This window comes from Pseudonaja textilis, chromosome 1 (genome assembly GCF_049901715.1).
Source record: "Pseudonaja textilis isolate UNSWEBS1 chromosome 1, rPseTex1.2, whole genome shotgun sequence".
Taxonomy (NCBI): domain Eukaryota; kingdom Metazoa; phylum Chordata; class Lepidosauria; order Squamata; family Elapidae; genus Pseudonaja; species Pseudonaja textilis.
The window spans coordinates 73,523,273-73,535,801 of NC_141990.1; the positions used below are offsets into that span (position 1 = coordinate 73,523,273).

Consider the following 12,529-nt stretch of genomic DNA (forward strand, 5'->3'; position numbering starts at 1 on the left):
TTATATTTGAAGCTAGAAACAGAATGGTTAAAGTTCTGAACTTTTTAAAATAAGGATAAAATTACAAACATTTTATAATATATAGGAAGATATGTATCTACAATAGCAGGGTTTACTGATTTAAGAAATTAAGTACATTAGAAAGACAACTCCATTTTTTTTCCTCTTCCAGCTGTTCTTTTTTACATTATTTTATCTTAATTTTCTGTTGTACCACAAGTGATTACAGTCAGAAGCATGACAAGTATAAATCCCATTTAAGAAGCAGGAGCAGATATGAAGACTATTTTCCTCTGCTGAAGAAATGCACTGTGCATGAATGCCAGCTTATAAAATTCAGTTTGATGAGAGTAGTAACTTATGCGTCAGATATTAATTACTGTATGGAGAGCTATCCTTCAGAAGCATTCAGACAAAAATTCTGGAAAGTGAAGCAGCTTTTTTCCACCTTCCCAGAAATTAAGCATAATTTAAAATATGCACTCATATATTATATTGCTGATTTTTAAATGTAAGTATTGGTTTTTTTGTTTTTAATTTTAATTTATTGCCAGTAGCTATTATATGTTGTGAAACAGCTATATTTGAACTACTAAAACTTTGTTAGTTATTCAAGTTCAGTACATTATATAGAATGCTACATGTGAAGTACATACTTTGGATTGCCTTACAGGTCTTTAAATTAATTGTTAGTTGTAATTTAACTTTATTAAGACTTTATTGTGATTTACTTCTTTTATACTTGGCCATATTTTTTGTCTAGATGGAAGAAGATCTGGGTAAAGAAACTCTGAAGTTCTAATAAAGACTGTATACATTGGAAATCAAATATTTCATAAAACCTTTAGCTATTAAAAATAGATGTCATTTTAATTTTTCATATAATAATCAATAGCTTGAATTAAACGGGTTTAATTCTCCCAGATTATAATTCCTAGCAAGTGTTTAATATTGCAACAGAAAATATGTCTGGATAATATGAACAAATACTCCTGATCAGACATTATACAGTGCAAAGTTAAATACAATACAAAGTTTATTAAAAATAGGTTGCAAGTGAAATACAGTAGAAATGGGAAACCACAGCAGTTCTTATGTTGTTTTCTCCACAATGCACCAACTTATGAAAAGCATTTTAATTCATATTCACATGGCTTGAATGCCCAATAAGCAGGGGTGGACAACTATGGCAGCTTTATGACCTGTAGACTTCAACTCCCAGAATTCCTGGCTCAGGAATTCTGGGAGTTGAAATCCACGGATTGTAAAGTTGCCTGCCCCTGCCAAATAGTGTTCAAATCCACTCCACAGTAAGTAATATTTCTTTTCTTAAATTCTAGCAGCAACAGTATTCCAGCCACAGAATATCTAGTGTTCTTAAGATAAATTGGGGGACACCTCCTTTTTCCCTGAATAACAGACATAACAAGCATGCGATCCTTCATTAACACTTTCAACCAATTTAATCTCCTACTTCATATTTAACAGGTGAACATTAAAAGAACACTTTCAAATAAGAAACCTGAACTATGTAAAAAAAATATTTACACTCCAATTTTATCATTAACTTGCATTTATTTTTTTTATCATACAACTCTTATTAAAAGTGATTTCTAAGGCAGTAAAGTCTACCCTCTGCATTTGGAAGTGTGCATAATTCCCTAAATATATATTTATAAGAGAACATATTATACAGAAAAATCATCTAAAACCCAATTAAGGACTTTTATCAAATAGAAAATTTGTTTAGAATCACAATATATTGTTTTAAGCATCACACAATGCAAAAACAAACTAAGATGAGGTCTTTATTCTTAACATCAGCTATACATGTAGCTGAAAGATCAGTGGGTGAAACAGATTTCAACCATTTAAAAATTAAATAATCCTGCAACATAGTGTGTAAAATAGCTTGAACTGCCAACATCTTCTACAATATAAACAAAAAGAACAATAGCAAACTAGAGGTACCTTGACCAGCACTTTTCTATACGAATGTCTGATGACCATGCCATCAGAATATTGCCAGGTTCCCTCAAAGGAAATTCTTACTGAAAGGCAATTTTTCTTTCCTTTTGCAGCCACAAATAACCACATTTCCCCTGCGTGTAGTGCTTAATTGCCTGCTACTGATAATTGACATCTTTAGTCTATTTGTGAATATTTAACTTTGGTTTTATCTTGGCTACAATGGAGCTACCGCTTGAAGTTTATTCCATATTGCTAAAGTGTGAAATTTCAGAATAGCTTTAAAACAATACATACGCATACACGCACACGCGCACACACCACCAGACCCAGTGTCCAATATTACTTATTTTTAAGCTCTTATCAATGCTTCAAAACTCAAGTTTTAGAAGTGATTAATACTTCAGTGTAAGAAGAGAGAAGACAGTGGGAAAAATAGGATGCATATCTTGTTACATTGCTGGACTGCCATCAAAACAAGTCAAGTATTTAATATGTCCAAAATCTAGATGTACATAGAATGTTCTATGTGGCTTAGTATGGACATGATAATGGAGCCCTTTTATTTCTAATAATCAAGTGTGTTTATAGCAAGGGTTTATAGAAATTGGACTCCTAATACTAGTGTTCACTATTATGATACTAATCTGAAAGACTAGCTCCCAAGATCTCTTAAAATTTTATATTACCTTACACTTGTATCAAATCTACAGTGCAACAAGCCGTGGTAGTTAGGCAGTTCAAGCTACAGCCACTCTTTCTGCTTAACAGATGTTTACATGTTTTGTAAAAGACTAGGAAGCAACAATTCCAGACAGTTCCAAAAGCAGCTAAAGGACAATGATGTGGAAAAGGACATGACACTTGATTTATTTAATTAAAATATATTTTACAGTGCCTCAATTGTATAAACCACAAGCACTTGGCAAATAATTGATTTTCTTGCTATTGCAACATACAGTTTAGAAAGAAATAGTCCAGACGGAAAAAAATATCTCATTTTATATGAGATGCTCCTCCTCCTTGAACTGCCCCAACTCTAGTTCCATAGAGATTTTCTGATTATTTGATAAGGTGACAGTTATCCTACTTTGTATTTAATTCATTTTCCAATTCTGTTAATTTCCTAGATGCCTTTACTTTGTTAGACACATCTTGACCCTGGGAAAAGAGTCTTTGTCGCTCCCGGAAAGTCAAGTTCTCTGGTGCACCAGGTATATCTGTATCTTGACTGCAGGAAATATAAAAAATATTCAATGTTATAAAAATACATTATTAATGCAGCTATTCTGTTCTTCTAATTAGGCTTGGTCTACAACATTCGCATCCTTTAAAAAAATCAGCTAGATTAATTACTAAACATTAAAAACTGACATATAATTAAATAACAATTTTTCATCATTACATTATTCATACTATTAGAGCATTTGTAGTGTAACTATTAGGAAATCTAAAATATTGTATATAAGGTGGGTTAACATTTGAGATGACTCCAATGCCCTACTTCTGGATTTCTACATATGAACTACATAATGTCAAGATTACATATACTGACTTATATATGACATTTAGCTTCTTGCACTTACATGCAAGAACAGTACAAGACCTATTTTCCTCTCATCACTTCTTTTTATGATTTAGGCTGGACTGAGATAGAATGACTTACCCAAAGTTACCCAGAAAGCTTCTAAAGTTAAAAAATGAATTAAAAGTTGATGTCCTAGTCCAACACTTTACCCAGGCCTAAACATTTTTATTGGATGCATTACTATGTTCAAAAATATTTTAGATCCTTAAAAACCTTTAATTACCTAAACATCAACCAGGAGTATATGTTAATATCTCGCACCAATAAAGTAGCATTTAAAAGCAAACTTATTTCCATTTTACCTTTTCAATTTCTTCTCTCTTGAGTCTGAATAAGGTTCCTGTGAACCTGCAAGTGCTCCAGTAGATCCAGTGTAGTTTGAGCCTTTGTAAAAGAAAAGTAAAATAACAATAACTATTTTTTTTCTCAAAAGGTGCAGTGCTTTAAATGGATCTGACTCTACTTTTAGGTCTAGTCTCCTATCACTTTCAGCTCCCTTATAAGAAAGGGAAAAATGATTGAAAACTGAATATAATGGCAAATATTTCTATCATGACAACTTTTCATCATGGACAATATAAATGAAATCAAATATAAATGAAATAAATATCCAAACTTGCCAAATCTTGCATATACAAATTGCCAAAATTCCAGTGATTTAAATGAAATTTAAGCAGTTTGCATGAATAATTGTAAAATAAGCTTTAGCCTTTCTGTTTATAAGACTAGATGAAAACATATTATAAGATATTAAGAATGTGCAGAATTTGAGAATATAGCCTTATGACAACTTTCCAATATATTCTTTCAACTGCAGAGTCCACAATGAATCTATAACTCTATAATGCCTATTTAGAAATTCTGTTTTTAAAATGTCTATTTTGTTTACATTTTGCAGCACTGCACCTTTATACTTTGCTCTAGTATGAACAAACACAATTGCAAAAACAGCAAACCCTTTACACTACCAATAAATCTTCCCCAAAGGCCACAAGATTAAACACATCATTTGCATTTGAAATATGAACCCATTCCCCACATTTCATAGATTCTCACTTTTTAGTTTTTAAATACTGCATGTGTTTTTCTTGTAAGCCTTGTTCACAAAAGCTATATCACACACTCCTTCCAGTAGTAGTCTTTATTCAGTCATTGAACTTAAATGTTTTATAGATTTCAGTAGTATAAAGCTGTATTTAATATCAGACTGGTGCCCAACAATTAGTTAAAGAGAACTTAATGCATGGGTATTTCTAAGAAATCCCAACTGAATTTAGTGAGATTATGAATTAAGTGAATTAAGTGTGAAACTGAATTTAATGAGGTAAACTTCTAGGGAAACACTAGGAATCTACTCAGAATATTAATATGATGGTTAGAAATTAACTTTGCTTCATGCCCAATTTTGAGCTTATTGTCAGAATAGCAATAGCACTTAATATACCGCTTTATAGTGCTTTACAGCCCTCTCTAAGCAGTTTACAAAGTCAGCATATTGCTCCCAACAATTTTGGATCCTCATTTAACCCACCTCGGAAGGATGGAAGGCTGAGTCAACCTTGAGCCTGGTGAGATTTGATTTGCCAAATTGCAGACAGACGGCTGTCAGCAGAGGTAGCCTGCAGTACTGCACTCTAACCACTGCACCACCAAGGCTCTGTGGATATTATCGTTTTTATGTTGAAAAGTTTATTTAAACATAGAAGCTCATCCACATTAGTATTAGTTATAGTTGCTCACATTTTATTCCCAGATTGAGGAGTGCCAGTCTTCTAAAGTAATCCCAACAATCTAATGGAAGGAGCTTAATTTTGCAGGAGCACCGTTTGCCATACATTCGTTTAAGGACAGCAACATGAGTGTTAATGAGATGAAGAGAGAAGCTGCATAGCGATTTTGTATTATGTGCAAAGAGCTTTTTACTTTAAGCAGACATCCTTCACAGAAGATTGAAAGTTCAAATGGAATATGTGACCTATTTATAAACTTAAAAATATTAAAATAATTAAAGGGATGTTATAGACCGTATACGGAGGTCAGATGATACATTAAATTATAAGGTATTTTTGAGTAACAACTCTTAGCTTGTTTATATATCTTAATAAAAATTATTAGATACAGAAGCACAGAATCATAATTGTTAGGGACTTTGGGAATAATCTAGTACAACCCTCTGCCAAATGCAAGAAGTGACAGATAACTATTTACTTTCTAGTTGAAGACCTCTGGTGAAGGTCTTCATGTAATAGCCTGTTCCACTAACTGACTGCTTATACAAATATACCTTGCATTTTTCCTACTTAAATTGGAGTTTTTAAAATTTCTGTTAAATTCCATCTACTCATTTCAGCAAAATGCTCAATTCTTTCTAGACCTCTTTTAATGTTCTCACTTATATCTAAAGCATTAGCTGCTTCTCATCGCTTTGTGTCATCATCAAATTTTCTAAAGAGTCCCCTCAGCAACCTCATCCAAGTCACTATTGAAAGTGTTGATCATGACAGGGCTCAAGACAGAGTCTGCCATACAAATATTTCCAAGCTGAAGTGGAGCAATTAATAAGCATTTCTGGGTGCAGTCATTCAGTTATGGGTTTATTTAACAGTGATGTTTATCACATTATACTGTTTTATAAACATATTATATAGCATTTCCAAAATACGAAATAATGATTGGCAAAATTTATCTATAGGCAGGGTTCTCTTATGGCTGCCTGGGGAAACATTACATTTAGGAAGTGAATGATAATTCTGAAGTTTCTTATCTTAACTATAATAACAATAGCATTATTATCTGCTTTTACTAGAAAGAGCAATGGTCTGGTATGACCCACTTTAGATTACAGGCTTTTTCCATGATTCCTTGACTATCTTACTAATGCTCCACCTTCTTCCAAAAATATGACTTTTACTTGTATCTTGTCAAAGAATAAATCAGCTACAACCTAAAGCTTTGTAATTCTTTGACATCAGAGTTCCAGTGGACCTACTTATGGCCAGTATTATTCAGTTACATATTTTATAATGAAGGGGAAAGAAGAAAGTGAGGAATGTAAATAGGATAAAGCAAAATAACATAATGGAGAGAACCTTACTTCAATATTGAGCAATGTGTAGTAGAACCCTCATAAAAAGTATACTATATCTATCTGCTTTGTTTGCTTTTTCTAAAACATACACCCATTTCACTTCAAATGTAATTGTTGGTTTATATACTTTCAAAGCCTTTTGCACACTGTTTACATGGCAAGTAATAAGCAGAAAGCCCACTGTTTCCCACAGCAAATAAATATTCTTATTGCAAAAAACATGTACCTCAGAAATGTGAAAGCACCATGGACCAATGAATAACAGTAATAAAAATGGTGAATGAAAGAGGTGTAGATCAAAGCCAAACCCAACAGTACTTTTAGTGGAATTTTGAGAATCATTTGCTTTCAATATATGAAAGTTAGAATTATAGAATTTGATAAAGAAATGGAAAGACCACAGGTTTAAAATAAAATTTATAGCAACAAATCAGATTGAGAGTTGGATCACCACGCCCAAGATTGTGATCAAGTAAGAAAGAATCATGAGAGTGATTTTGTTCAGTAGAGTACTTTAGTGGGAAATTTGTAGAATTTTCAGAGAGATTGTACATTAAAATATTCCGTCTACCTTTTGTGTTGCTGGGATTGATGAAACTTGGCTTGTGTGGTGGGGGAGGGGGTTGGCTCATTTTGTTAGCAGTACTGTTGGCATTGACAACGGAGGGCTGGCATGAGTTGGACAGACAGAAACCATCTGAGACTGGGCGTGGCTGGCGGGAGGGCTGCTGTGGCTTAGGGGGGACAGGAGGAAGGTCATCGCAAGACTTTCTTGTACTGGTGTACTTATTCTGACCTGTTGCTAGACAGGAGTCCTCCTCCTCCTCATCATTGTATGCAACAAACTTGGCAGTATAAATCGTATCAGGAGAGAGGACCTGAGTTTTGAGGTAAGAAGTGTTTCGTTGAGGTGGGGGAGGAGGAGCATTAGATGAAAGGGGTGGGGAGGGGAATTCATATTCCCGTGGAAGCGGAGGTCTGTACAGACCAGGCTCATCGGGCTCCAGCAATCGCCGTTCTGCTTCATCATGCTGGCGGCGCCTCTCGGCTTCCAAGCGATTATAATATTCTTCTTCCTGTCGCCTCTGTTGAGCCAAAGGGAATAAAAGGATGTCAGCAAATGTCAAATACCAAATGCATGCATGGAAATGTTCACATTAGAAAAGGTCTGGATAACTGTTTCTTTTATCAAGGAAGAAAGTCACACTTTCTCCTTTAAATACTGAACTTTGGGTGAAATTCACCCTTTCCAACTGCCTCTTGAGAGGCAGGAAATCCTATGAAATAGATTTTGAGTGGGGGAGTGGTATTACAAATGCAATGCAGAAAGTGTTGCAAGGAGGAAGAACATAGTCTTAGGTCAGCTTTACAAGTAATTTTACTAAACATGCAGAGCAGAGATAATGACAGTCTTTTTGTTGTTGATGTTTTGCTTTCCTTAAATGGGATATAGGAGTTTATACAAAGACAGACACCACTGAAGGAACACTCCTATAGACTGATTCCTAAACCCTGGCTTGACTTATACCATTGTTTTCCTTAAAAGAGGGCTAAATATTTTTTTAAGCCATAAAGCATATTTAAAATAGTGACCACTCTGAAAAAAACAAAGCTATGGGGTGTCCATGACAAGGCATAAGATGCCTATTTAACAGGATGATGAAGTTGCTTTCCATCACTACCTCTAAGGAAAAAAACCAAAACACTTCCCAGCCCTGCTTACCTTTGCCTTTCTTGGTAGCCAGTGGTCTACTTCAATACAAAACACAAGTAACTCCTTTTTTATTTTCAATCAATGTCACTTCCTCACTTTTCTTTTAAATTAAAAGAATACTGACAGGGAGTCTGAAGGATAGTGAAGTTCGGTATGCTGCCTAACCAGTTTCATTCATTAATATTAAGCTTCCAACATTTATTCAAATATTTATCATTTGGAAAAAACGGATGAGATTTCAATCATTAGAATGGTATAACACAGTATCATATATGTCTTAAATGGAAGGGACATGAAAAATTAAAAATGGTGGTGGTGGGAAGATGAACTACAATTAATATTATATGCTAATATTTTACTTGGGATTCCTTCATGTTTAAAATTTTTCCTAACAACCAAAACATTTCATAATCAGACCACTGTCTATCCATTCCCTTCTTTTTGTTTAATGAATCCCACTTATTTAAACCCACTTAGTGTCATTGTCTAACTGGATATGGTTTCTTCTGAATTAAGTTCTTCATTTAATTCTTCTGAATTAAATCTGACAGATTTTTCTTTCTACCTTTTTTAAAAATAGGATTTCAAAACTTCTAACTTTATTCTTATTGCTTTAAAAATAATTTTACCCCTTTAGACTTACTTCCTGGAGGGGATTTCATTTTGATTTTTTTCATTATACTTAATATCTGAGGTCCTTACATTTTTCTTGTACTTTCAGCTTCCTATATCTTTTTATTTTATTTGGATTTCATTTACTAGTTTATATACTGCCTGCTTCTCAAAGACTCTTGAAGAATAATGAAATATATTTTTCTTTTCCTTAAATTGCAAATCCACAAACAGGGTCAGCTTGGCTTTTTATTTTAAGTAGTATACAGAATTCAATACAGTACATGTTAAGAGCCATAAAACCCACTATTGACAATTCTATTCCTAGCTTTGTTGAAGACTTAGTAATACCAGTGGGTCAAACTAATTTAAGTGAAGAATGCAACATTACAGAAGATTAAGTGAAACCTTTTGCTCAGCCTCTCGCTTTGTCCGCTCCTCCTCTTGGCGACGGCGCTCTTCTTCTTGCCTGGCCCTATCTTCTGCTTCCCGTTTGCGCATTTCCTCCAATTGCTGCTGCCGTCTTCGCTCTTCATCCTGTAACTAATGAAGATTTATCTTGTGTTTTACCTCAGATCCTTTCGAAGACAGAAATAATATCTCATGAAGAAAAATCCCCATTACTGTTCAAAAGAACCTTTTTTTTAAAAAAAAGAGCTAATTAATAATTATTTCCTCTTGGGAATTTTCTTTGTATTTTGGAAAAAAAACTTATAAAGGAAATTTTCTCCTGAAGAAATGATATTCATCAGGAATGTACAACCTGTGGCCCATGGCCTGCATGACGACCTGAACAGCTAGTAATGAGGCCCTACAAGATTGTAAATTTTAAACTTATTAACTATATATTTTATATGCAGACAAGATAGTTCCTCTTCATTCAATGCAGCCCAGGCAAGGTAAAATGTTGGACACCCATGCTATAGATTTTGTAGGTATTTCTGTTCTGAGACATTGTTTTTATAGTTCAAACTCTTATGTTTTACCAGTTCTTCTGGGAAGATGCACTAACTATGGTCAATGATAAGTTTCTATTCTTTTCCCACTAGATAACATTCCTCTGGTCTTGACAGTAAACCCAACATATCAGTTATTTAAGCTGTGTATGATTTCATTTTTTCATATAGTAATGTTTTTTTTACTGCAAAAGAGCATTTGGAATCTCTGTAAAATAGGAAAAGTAACAAAAACCCATGCTTTAAAGTGCAAATATTTAATCACATTAAATAAGGATCTCTAGCTATTTCAAATTATCAAACATCTTGTAGAAATCAAACATTTTCAGAAAAGTGTTCCTCAAAAAAGGACTATCATCTCCTTTAAACACCTGTGAGAAGAAGTGTGACAAAAGAATAAAGGAGAACTACTGGACTCTGTCCCACACTTTTTAAAACAGCTAAAATTATACTGTAATTCCAAGCATTGCACCAAGTGGTGTTATTTTAAAGGGGGAAAAATCTAAATTAGTATTTTTTATAAAAGGGAAGGAGGTAAAATCTTTAATTATAATTCCATTTGATAGGTTTCTTGTGTCATGATCAACTGCACTTTGAAATATATTGAGTTCAGTAAGTCTGAATTAGATACCAAAAACTCTTTACATTGTTGAATTGTAGTATCTATGGTTTTCAGTTTAATACTCAAAATTATTTTTAAGAAAGAGAAACTGAATATTGCACTGAGTGATTTACTCAGATCTGATTCTGTCATAATAGATTAATAAAACTGATCAGTACAATACATCTTATACTGATTTCAGTTAATAAAATAGCTAAAACATATCATGAAATTATAAAACTATTCATATATTTTGATGCTTTTAGTGTAACATACAGTTCTGCTCTTCCATCAGTATAGGTAACAACGAGTGTGAAATATTTTTTGTAAAAATATTTTAAATCATCTAAGTTCAAAGGTTTAACCCTAAAGTTTATTCCAAAAACTAAATCATTAAAACTAACTGTAAATACCAAATTATCAAAAGCTTGAATAAGAAGACAAATAATATATTGGAATGCTAAAATACATTAAAATATATGATGTTGGGAAGTTTTGTTTTTTTAAACCATGTGGAAATGAACAATGGAAACCCACCTGTACAAAATGTTTTCAATCTACTGATATATGTTAAATTGTTAATATATGGTTAACTATAGTAGTTCACAAGTAAAATATGCAAACAGAATACAACTTTAAAAGAAAAGTAGAAGAAAAAATTAGGAGCATTCCTCAAGCATTAGGTAAGTATCTTTGCTTACCACTAATTTAATGTATTATTCCTTGCCCTGAAGCACTCTAAAGATAAACAAATATCCAATGCACATTGGATTATCAATAATTAAAAGAAAAAGAAAAAAAGTATTAAGGAAAGGCATTAAAGAGAAAGAAATAAGAACATACCAAATCTAGAACAGAGATTGCTGGCAAAGCAGTCTGCTGCAGGTAATAAGAGAAGGAAAAAGAAAGATGCACAGTGAAAATAAGGATAAATTTAGATTGCACTTTGCCAAAATCATTTTCTTTGTTACTACAGCTGAATAAAAATAAAAGTCAGTGTGACAGTCTAATATTATGTTAGCAAATCTCTCAAAATAAATCAGGAAAGGAGATTTTTTAAAAATATTTTCTGTATACTCTGTTAATTCATTTATTTGTTCTTAAAGATTTACACGATATCAAGAGAACAGAGTATTGTGGGAAAATGGCCAATTGGTTATATTACTTTAAATTTATCATTAAAAAGTAGCAGATCTAATGTGAGCTCTAAAACTCTGCAAAACAAATACAAGATATATTTTGCACAATTTAGAAAGAGTTTAACAATGCATATGGTGCAAATTTGATAATAGTAATGTCAAGCTGCTCAGTAATGAAGAAGAAATGTTTTAAAATTGTATAGTATGTAGATTTTTATCCATACAGTTAGGTTAGAAAGCTGAATGGCAACATCAGAATTAGCAACAATTCCATGTATAGTTGGTTACATTCATTTTATCTACCTAATTTTCAGTATAGAAAAGTTAACCAAATGAAAAATAAATAAAAACAAAGCTATGCATTTAGCAAGAAAATGTGTTAAAAGCAGCAATGGAGAGTAAAGCTTTTAAAAACAGGAAAAGAAGCATAACGTAGAAAGCAATTGCTGTAAAAAAATAACACCCAAGTTGCTGAAATCAAGTTTCTGTTATAATTTGATCATTTATCAATGTTATTTTTTATAGCCCCTAATACAGATTCTACAATTTGTTTTTTTTTTAAAGTATGGGATTGTTTTTGAAGCTGTATTCTTGAAAGCAGATTTACTAAAGAGCTATTTTTCCTGATAAAGATAAAATTATTACTCTTTGGAGTGAAAATTCCAATTCCTATTATGCTATGTACTAACAGATAAAACAAATTCAAAACAGCTTTTAGTGGTCAAAGATTTAAAAAGCTACACTAATGTTCTGGAATATTACATTTGTATCGTACAAATTTAAATTATATAAAAAAATAAGGATAGGGATTTTGTTTTTGAAAAAAAAGGAACTCAAAAGACGGTTACCTCCCCCTAGCAATT

The 12,529-nt window shown here is 32.7% G+C and overlaps 1 protein-coding gene across 40 annotated transcripts in view; it reads right to left on the bottom strand.

The window, feature by feature from the left end:
- Positions 1-1,018: 1,018 nt before the first annotated feature.
- The window catches only part of AFDN (afadin, adherens junction formation factor), a 95,207-nt gene continuing 83,696 nt past the window's right edge, over positions 1,019-12,529 (bottom strand). For 18 of the 40 annotated variants that reach the window (XM_087938189.1, XM_087938140.1, XM_087938139.1 and 15 more), the window contains 5 exons: positions 11,371-11,406; positions 9,379-9,513; positions 7,216-7,729; positions 3,859-3,940; positions 1,019-3,199 (listed from right to left, as the gene is read on the bottom strand). In XM_087938189.1, coding sequence (XP_087794315.1) covers positions 3,055-3,199; positions 3,859-3,940; positions 7,216-7,729; positions 9,379-9,513; positions 11,371-11,406 — 912 coding nt within the window. In that variant the 3' untranslated portion in view covers positions 1,019-3,054. The remainder of the gene's footprint in view (positions 3,200-3,858; positions 3,941-7,215; positions 7,730-9,378; positions 9,514-11,370; positions 11,407-12,529) is intronic. The other 22 variants (XM_087938209.1, XM_087938205.1, XM_087938197.1 and 19 more) reach the window with 5 other exon arrangements.